The sequence below is a fragment of the Macaca nemestrina genome, chromosome 3 (genome assembly GCF_043159975.1).
Source record: "Macaca nemestrina isolate mMacNem1 chromosome 3, mMacNem.hap1, whole genome shotgun sequence".
Lineage (NCBI taxonomy): Eukaryota > Metazoa > Chordata > Mammalia > Primates > Cercopithecidae > Macaca > Macaca nemestrina.
This window is the reverse complement of record NC_092127.1, coordinates 132,820,337-132,830,067: the sequence shown is the minus strand read 5'-3', so window position 1 is coordinate 132,830,067 and position 9,731 is coordinate 132,820,337. Positions and strand designations below refer to the sequence as shown.

Genomic DNA, 9,731 nt, shown 5'->3' with positions numbered 1-9,731 from the left:
TTTTTGTTTTACATACACTTACTCAAACACATCAACACACACATCTATATTATATTGAATACCAATTTTCCTATTTTCTAAAAATTTCAGCTGATAGTCTAAAGTTGAAAAAATAAGTTAAACATACAAATACTTTCATATTCACATGTGAAGGGAAAAATATAACATTTTTATGAGTGAGGTATATTCATGTGTTAGTTCATGTAGTTCTTTCAGAAATTGTAAAAGGTGTTATCTTCAATTTATACCTAAAAATGGTGACACTCATACAAGTGAAGTGACTTGCTGAAGATTAAAAGCTAGATTGAAAGCCAGATCTGATGAAACCCACAATCTCTACCTTAGTCTCTACAGGATGCTGCCTCCCCCAAACAATCATACGCTTTCCTACCCTTTTGAGTAAGGACAGACACCTCTCTATGTAACTGTGTCATATTGGGAATAAGCACTTTGTGATATCTGCCACTGAATAATTTTGATTGTCATGAGAATGTCTCAGAAGGAAGCTGACTGAATGGACCTGAGGGAAATAAACAGATGACGTGTCAAATCTAGATACATATTTTACTTCATCAGTTCCAAACACAACACTCATCATCCATCCAATGACAATATACTTATTTTCATGGGAACTACCATTTTCCAGAGGCATCATTTACTAATGCAATTATCCAATTAATTTAATGATACTAGCTTTATTCTCAGTGTTATTATATTCCAGCTTATACAATGATAGGATATTTGAAAATACATATAATTTTGTAAAACAAGACTCATTACATGATTTTATTATTTTCTATGACATATTTAAAGAGTTTAATAACATTTATAAGTAAAAACAAATTTAGGAGAAGAATCAAGATATTTCATGTATTCCAAAGAACTGATACTAGCATTAGCTAATAGCCTAAAATTATATCCAAGACACGGCCACATCTTTTTCCCTGAAAAATATAATAGAGAAGCATGTTAATATCATTGGACTGCTTTGCATAAAATGTCTTAGATACCTTACGAATTGTTTATTAAAGAAATAGAAAGCTGTTCTTTCACTGACTTTCATACACACAGAAAAAAGGCCATAAAAATACTGAAATCTCTTTAGTATTTCTTACTGAATAACTTGATTTGCCTTGTACAATATTGTACATTAGTAAGGAGGCTTTCCTAAAGAGGTATTATTACTATTCACTCAGTTGTATTTTTATAAATATTTTTCATCTGAAGAATGCTGAGTGCTCATTTTTATGGAAGGAGAGATCAAAAGAGGCTCATGGCAGCAGGGAGGAGATTTCAAAAACTTTGTCTTTTAGTTTGCCTTTCAGGTTAAATTGTTTGCTTTTCAGTGTACGTTTTTACTTTTTGGTGCTGTTCCCATACTGCCCTTCTATCAAACTCCTATTGTAGCCTCATAGCCAACCAAGCTGATTAAAACAGGTAATTAGTTCAAGATTATGTCTGATATAAAAGTCATGGAATTTGAAGTTTTCTTTTCATTGTACAATTTCTTTATCATTTTGAGATTTTTATTTTATTTCAAACTAATACACATATTGGAATTATTACAATGTTTAGCTTGCAAATTGAAATGATGATTTGGGATAATTGAGTCTGTATAGAGTATCTATAGAATGTCTTTTATAATCGACCTAGCATATCTAGCATTCGTGTTTTCAGAGAGTATACCAAACTTACAGTATAGGCAGACACGATTCTCAAAATTTAATTTTGTTTTTAAAAACTGTTGAAGTCCATATTCACTATTAATTTTATAAGTATATATAGCTAACTTATTTTTATAACTACTTTGGTAAGAACTCCATTAGCTCCTCTGACAACTTTTATCTTTTGTCTTCTTATGTAGGAATTGTCATGGCACCTAATGCATGACTTTGGTAAATACCTACCCAAATCTCTGAATGATTAGGGCAACTTCTCATGGTTCCCTTAGACTATCAGTCTTGGCCTAGTGAGAAAAGGACATTCATAAGAAGCTCTTATTAAATTCAAATTAAATTATATTCTGATTAATTGATTATCAAAAATAACTTTTGGCCAGCTTATTCAGAGTTAAGACCACATATTTTTCATTAGTTATCTTCTTAATTTCATGACTAAGTCCTATAAATTAAAGCACTAATTTTAGCACTGTATTTTTTCATTAGACAATATTTTTTACATAAAATGAAGTTTTCATAACTCTACCTTCTCTTCTGGGAACTTTGCGGTAATAGTTCGGTCTATAGCAGAAGTGAAAACATTGGTTGTGCTGGGTTTTGGTGAAGTCGAGGGCATGAGAACTCCTGCACTGTCATGTCTAAAGTTTATCACTTCTTTTTGTAAATATGGTATCTCTTCTCCTGTTGACTATAGGGAATGAGAATGAAAACAAAGTTGTCATAAGTTCAACAAGAAGGCCAAAATTGGGAAGAATGTAAAGCAACAGGACTGAGATGCGACACAAACATTACATTAAAAAGATAAGTTCTATTATTAGGTTTTTTGAATTGTAAGCTACATAAAAGACCATGAATATATACCAGCAAACATTAATTGTCTCTTAATATCTGCTTTTAAATAAAGGTGCATGAAAGAGTATCTGGTATAGCATACTCAAAAATATTGATGAACTGAGTAAGAGTAAACTGAATCTTCACTGGCGAAATATTGTAAGAAGAAGAAGAAGCAAAAATTATTGATGGAATTATAACAGAGATGATATTAAAATGAGCGTTAGTGCAGTAAGTTGTCAAATGTTGATTTCCAGTAGCTGGCAAAGTGTTGTAAGGAATCTTACCATCACAGCAATTTCAGGAGCTGTGCCTAGTTGGGGATCAAAAGCTAGTTGCTGCTGTCCTCCTGGTATAGCCTAAAAACAAAAAAGTTTTAAAAGTCTAAATCAGTGATCTAGGAAAATATGCTCTTTGGCCACCCAGAGTACCCGAGTAGTAAAACACTCCCAAACTTATTAAATTATTTTGCTAAAAACAGAAATAATAGTTTAATTCTTGCTATTAGAGAAACGGCTTGACATCTCACCTCTGCGTCTGTTCTGGAAGTGCTACTTTCTAACATTCTCTACTAGGACCAGGTGCTCACCTGTTGAGCATAAACAATTCTACAGAACACCAACATCAGTCGGGGTGGAAAAAACCAAGACAACTTCAAAATTTTGTCTAAAGTAAGGTCACCATACAAGTCACGAAAATACCAGGTGTTCTCACATCTTGGCTAATATGAGCGACTGATGCTTCTTTACCCATTAAAGCTTTCGCCTTGCTCCACTATCCTTGCCTTAGAGGAATGAGCTTTTAAAATAATCACAGAGTTACCCTACTTTTGAAAATAGCTACACCAGAGTGAATCACCACTTCTTTGCAATCTTCCCCAAATTACCTAAAAGAAGCCCAAATCGTGTGAGAAGTCATTCTAATACTTTCCTATTAAGACACCCAAGACTCCCCACATGTGTGTTCTCCTCCTTGTATTGAGTGGATATACAGTTTTGTTCAATTAGAGGTGCTCTTCTGGTCATCATTGGCTGAAGCGCATTTATATATTTAGTAAACAATGAAGCAAGTAGTTTCAAAATTTTTTTTTTAATGAAAAATATGCATTTACTTACAGGTTCTGCTAGTTGTGGAATGTATCCAAATTGATCATAGAATGGTATCTGTCAGATTTTTTAAAAAAGTATCATATTTTCTGTGATTATTCTTGTCACAAGTTTACAGTAAATGATTAAACTTATATATCTTTTTATATAAATTAAAAGCATTTTTAAAGTTTATATGTTCCAGTAAGTAAAAATTAATTATTTTTAAATTAGCAAAAATCTTTTAAATACCATATCATTTCTAGGATAAAACTGTCTCTTTCCCTTTAAAGCAACATGACAATTACAATTAATACTACCAGTTTTTAAAAGCATAATTCTGAGTTTTCTGTAATTTGTAATGCCAGGTTTTAGAGTTACGATTAAACTATATAAAAGACACTTTCATTCTAACAGGAAGGATGTTAATTATATATGAGCCACCTGAATTTATGTTAGAATTCAAAAAAATTTATTGCAGTTTCACAAAATTCAATATAATGGTATCTAATTGTATCTCAAAATCCAGTAATCAAATATACCTTTCATCAAGGTAGCTAATATTTTTGTCATTTATTATTTTTAAATAGTAACCACTCACACATATGTGGAAAGGTGGATGATAGTAAATTTTAGTGAGAAAACTTCACTTTTCAAGGTTATTCAGCTTTTTGACCTTAATTCTATTGAAGTCCACTTACTGACGTCATTGGTTAAAAATCCAGCCTTGGAATATTACCAAATATGTTTACACAAATGATTTATAGCAGAGAACACTGTATCTACCCTCTTATGCCCGTTTCATGCTATTGAGTGTTCACATTAAATATATTCAGAAACTTTTTTCTATGGTAACATACCTTATTTGCTCTATTTTCAAGTGGAACTAGTAAGATTAAAATAAAACGTTTGCAGTACCTGCTCCTCATACTGCTGCTGTCTTGTTTGTTGAGGTGACCTAGGAACTGTTTGCTGAGGTTGTTCCCAGGGTAGGAGCATGTAAACTGGATAGTATTCAAACATCTACTTGTAAAAAGAGAAGGATACAAGAAATTCCATTACATCAGCATAGGACATACTTTTTATCTTCTAATGTCAATTTTATTCAAAAGCTGTTTTATGTCTAGCAGCTTTATATGATTAAATACAGAGCAAATAGATGAAGCATCCCTTTCCAAACTTTGGAAACAGCTTGTATCCCAGGTAATGTTGGACTTGGTTTTTAAGGTTGCTCGGTCAAACACACTTAGGAAATAGTGGGTTGAAGAAAGCAAAAGAGCTTTTTTTTTTTCCGACATCTCGGAAACTTTATATACAAATTACTTTGCAAATACCTAAGTGAAAGATAGCCTATGCAGCACTTTCCCTATATTTTTGAGAATCATCATTCTGCAGAATGTGGTATTAGACATTCTGCCATATTAAATGAAATGCTATGAATGTATTGACTTTAAGAATTGCCACTTTATTGAAATAATCCATATATATTTTAGGATATTTGGTAAATCAAGACATAGACAAGTAACAAACAAAATCATCTGAAACTTCACCACCTACGTTACCTTGTGGCTTCCATTTATATTATTGCCTTCTACTTATATGTCTGTGTCTGTTTATATGTGTATATGTTCATAGAAAATGAAAATCTTAGTACATATGTTAATTTTTGTATGCTGTTTTGTTTATTTGCATAAAGTAAGAGACTGTTTTAGACATGAGAGTTAAATAAAATAGCTAGGGTTTCAGAAGGATTATATTTTGTACAAGCATTCTTAATCCTGGCTAAGAATCAAAATCACATTTGAGCATTTTAGAAGATGACCAATTCATGGGGTATTGATTCATCGGGATAGGGTTCAGACATTTGTAATTTTCAAAATTACCAGCAGAGATTATAATGTAAAACCAGGGTGGAGAGCTATTGGTTTAGTGGTTAAAGAAGGAGACAGAAGGGGAGGACAATTACATTCCAACTCAGCTATTTACTTTCAATGGGATCGGGAAATTGATCTCATTAAGACTAGATTTCTTGATTCTTAAGATGAAGTAATTCTAGTTATACATCTAATTCTCTAAATGCTTATGTCATAGAATGAGATAATGTCTAGAGGTAACTTTTGTTTTGTAATGGGAGTGGATGTGGGACAAAGTTATATAGTTATAATTACAGTAGAGCCAAACACTGTAACTTTTTATGAAAAGGCCAATATTCTGCTGATGAATAATATAATTTATTTATAATACTGTTTCTTTGAACCCAGAATATTATAAAATTAATAATCCTGATATTTATAGGGTTTTCCCTATTAATGTGATGATTATACTAGTTTGCATTCACTTTTAAAAGATTCTCCTATTTAATGGAAATAATTACCAGTTGATTGTAATATGGATTCAAACTGGAAATGTACAAGAAGCCTAAAATATTTTGAGCAGAATTTCGTAACTGCCAAATAACATAGGCAAGTGTTTCTTATCTCTACATCATATCATATATTATCAGCTTAATGCATCTCCTTCATTAGCAAAATTTAAAGTTGGATAAAGTCAGTCCATGGTATTTCTCTTGGGTTTTTCCCAACTTCCAGCACTTTGGATGCAGAGAGGACATGACCTGGGGCTTATTGAGCTGTTTTTCTCTCAACATAGCAATGCCCTGGAAATTCAGGGGTCCTGGAGACTCCTCTTAGCTGCCTGTTCTTAAGGAGTTGTTAAGTGAGCCCAACATCAACAAACTGATACTGGCCCAGCAATGATGTTATCTAGACAGTGGTATCATTATATAGGTTTTAGAGCCCTGCTATAGGAGTCAGAGCTAGAAATAAAAAGCGCTGTGGAGAGTGTATGTAGCCATCTCTATGGGCAGTGTTGTTACATCCATTTACCTGTCCTTGCTCTTGAGGCATTTTGAAGGAGAACACATAGGGCATCACCTGCCAAAAAAAGAATTATATAAAAATGTATGTTTGACTTTGTTATTTAAAATCTCTGAGCTGCTTTTCATAGAGCTAGTCATATAAATTTATCATTTGTTAGCAAGTTTCCACGACAAAACGTCATGTGTTACATGTGCTGTCAGCAACATAAACTGCCTTTTATTGAAGTTTTCCTATCTTATCCTAGACTTGTTTTTAACTTTTTTGGTTTGTTGCTGTATCCTAGAGTAGCTGATTTAAATATTTTTCATCTTAGAAATCAGATAAAAAAGAACTTACAGTGATGGTAGAAACATATTATGAGAAAAAATATTGTTCAAAAACCCCTTCCTATTTCAAAGCTGATTCATATTCATTGTCAAATTCAACATGCAGTTCTCTCTCCTCAGAACAAAATCAGAGAGGCCTGACTTACGTGATTGGGGCCTGGTTGTGTCTGAGGCGGTGTTTGAGCCTGTGAGGGGTCAACTTGGCCTGCCTGGGCTCCTTGGGCAAAACTGGCCTGTCCTGGGAAGGGTATCTGATTTGGGAACAGTCCGGCAAACTGGTCTAGAGCTGATAAAGAGAATTGGGCGAGTCCTGGAATTTGAGCCTGCTGCTGCTGTTGTAAAACTCCAGAGAAAGGTGGAATCCATGAATTAAGTGGGCCCTAAAAAGACACAAAGGCAAGAAAGCATGTTCCCTTCATGCCAAAAAGAATTTAAAGGTCAGTCCTGAGCAAGAAAGAGACAAAATACAAACAATTTCTATACCTCCAATGTTGCAATATAAAAAAGGACAGGATCTTGATTCATTTTGAACCAAACAAATAATGTGAAGCAAATGCTAAATTCCCGACGGCCATGAGAAATATGGGGCAGGACAAGGTTGATAAAAGAGCACAACATCTGCATATGCCAGACTTGTTTTAAACCTTGTGTATTTTCCCCTACCTTAACCCTAAGCCCCCCCAACCTGCTGTTACTGGTTAACTGGGCATGACTTTGTGTGAAATAATTACTTTTAACTATCTCATAGTTGTGAGAATTAGTGCCTGGCATATACCAAGTTCTAAATAAATAAGTGTTAATCAAATTACAGTTTTTACTTTAACCTTCAAACAAATGGTCACTAGAATATATGAGACAAATTCATAACATTAAAAATTGAGATTTCAGAAATAGGATCAGGAAACATTTTGTTTTCATACAAAATAACATAAGAAATGAGCAATAGAAAAATGTTCCCCATAAAGTAATTATTGAAATGGAGGTACCTGAAGTCGTAGTGGCAAAAGTTGACCATTATTAAGATTAAGAAGTAGCTAAAAAAGGAAAAATAATATGAAATCAAGATTACTACACACTAAAATGAGTAAGAACAATGTTTACTATAAATATAGCACAAGTCACAGCTGGTTGCTCAATTTCTTGTTAGAAGTGAGACACTTTCTCACTAGGCTTACATTGAATTACAGTGATTAGAAGTTAGATTTAAAACAAGGTTTGGATTTAGCAACCTCTCCCCTGTTGGGTCTGAGATTGTACAACGTTAGCTCATTCCAGTGGTTTAGTCATTTTATGCTTTTAAACACCTATATACACCTGTATTAGGTGTTATTAGAACAAAAAGATATAAACAATATTGTATGTGCCTTTGGAGAATTAACACTCAAGCAAGGGAAGTAGAATAATATTTTAGAGGTAACCTATTATACAATCAAACATGAACATTAGAAATGTGCTTGGATATACATAAAAGCTAGTGGAGAGGAACACAGTATAAACCAAATGACGACATTTATCTCTTCCCACTTGATTTCCATTAAAAAGAAAGGAGGAGATTGTTTAACTCTTTAAACTAACCTCATTGCTATTGCTGGCAGACATAAGACGCTGTGGGATAAGCTAAAAGTAAAAATGAAAAAGAAATCAGAAATAGTAAAAAGAAGGGATTGTTGAAGGTTTAACACAATGAGATCAGTAGTGCCATAAAATCACTTACTGGGGCTGACAATGTGGCTCCCAGGAATCCAAGAAGAATTATAATTTTCATTTTTGTATGATATATCTAGAAAATAAGTTGTGATCTTTAGCTTTATAAAGACTTTACTTAAAATTCATGACAAAATAATTAGTATTGTTCAATCAAAGGAATAGTTGGGTGAATTCTATAGTATTTACTTACATTTTGGAATTTAAAATTAAAAAAGTTATATTTGTAAATTTCTACAATATAACTATTTTCTCTCAGACAAGCTGTTTATAAAAAACAAAATTGTTTGCTTGTCCTTTTAGCTTGAACAAAAAACTCATTTGGAGACATATGATGTGGTTGAATGCATTAACGAACAAGATGATCTCCTGGTGCTGCCCTACAAGGAGAGGAGCAGGCCCTTCAGACCATGGGAGGTCATGACTAGGGCTAACCAACTAGGGACTTCTTATTATAACAACTTTAATGTCTATGTTGAAAGTACTTCAATAGAGATTTGACAATACCAGTCCAAAACCAGATAATTTCCACTTAGTAGTCTAAGAATAACATATTAGAACTAAGCAACTGAGTCAATGTTTTTGTAATTTACGGAAATAGAGTATAAAATTAAAGTGTGATGTTGATTTATGGTGTAACCTGTTTAAGTATATTTCTCTTATCCTCTAGATGTGAAACTTTCTTCCCTGGTTCAAATCATTGACCTAATCAAGCATTTAGGGTGAACTTGATAATCTATCCTGCAGAGTTCACTGATTTTGGTTCTTCAAATTATAAAAGCAAAGATTTGATATCTTACCTTACTCCTGGACCTATAAAGAAAAATCTGAACCATGCAAGATCTGTGTTCTTTTCCTCTCTCAGCTCTGCTCCTTAGTGCTTCTCTTAAATTTTAAAACTCATCTTTAGAAAAAAAGGACCAATCATTGTTCAAAAGGACCAGTGATTCAGTGGGTTTCAGACAATGGCTTAGCTAATAACCTCTTTCCTAATCATTTAGGTGGTATATGGATTCCCACACTTTCAGTAATGTTATTAAATTATCCCCTGAGAAATGTTTTCCTGTGATCATTTCTGGCTTCTGGTTTGGTTATGAGTAACTCTCCTAGGATAACTCTCCTAGAATAATTCTATTATACTCTTTCTTTTATAATTCTTAAACTGGATACCCTAATTGAATAAAACTGGATACCCTAACTGAATAAAAGTTAATATCTTTAGTAAAG

General features: G+C 33.1%; 1 protein-coding gene across 2 annotated transcripts; it reads right to left on the bottom strand.

Moving 5' to 3' along the window:
- Positions 1–545: 545 nt before the first annotated feature.
- On the bottom strand, positions 546–9,373 carry LOC105477345 (odontogenic, ameloblast associated). Of its 2 annotated transcripts, XM_071092670.1 has the most exons (12): positions 9,305–9,373; positions 8,515–8,580; positions 8,376–8,417; positions 7,787–7,834; positions 6,947–7,180; positions 6,481–6,528; positions 4,514–4,618; positions 3,626–3,673; positions 2,798–2,869; positions 2,206–2,367; positions 1,908–1,966; positions 546–944 (listed from the first exon to the last, which is right to left on the bottom strand). In XM_071092670.1, exons 1-11 carry the CDS (start codon positions 9,338–9,340, stop codon positions 1,937–1,939), a joined length of 891 nt encoding a protein of 296 aa, XP_070948771.1. In that variant the 5' UTR covers positions 9,341–9,373; the 3' UTR covers positions 546–944; positions 1,908–1,936. The 2 variants fall into 2 exon arrangements, with proteins under 2 accessions (XP_070948771.1, XP_070948772.1); XM_071092671.1 differs by lacking the exon at positions 3,626–3,673.
- Between the last annotated feature and the right edge of the window lie 358 nt (positions 9,374–9,731).

Excerpts from the sequence above, each read along its gene's own strand:
- LOC105477345 (XM_071092670.1), bottom strand. The coding sequence starts at position 9,340 with ATGGTTCAGATTTTTCTTTATAGGTCCAGGAGTAAG. Across the intron at positions 8,418-8,514 it reads GAGCCACATTGTCAGCCCCA|CTTATCCCACAGCGTCTTAT; the intron begins GTAAGTGATTTT and ends TTTTACTTTTAG. Across the intron at positions 7,835-8,375 it reads CTGCCAGCAATAGCAATGAG|CTACTTCTTAATCTTAATAA; the intron begins GTTAGTTTAAAG and ends TTCCTTTTTTAG.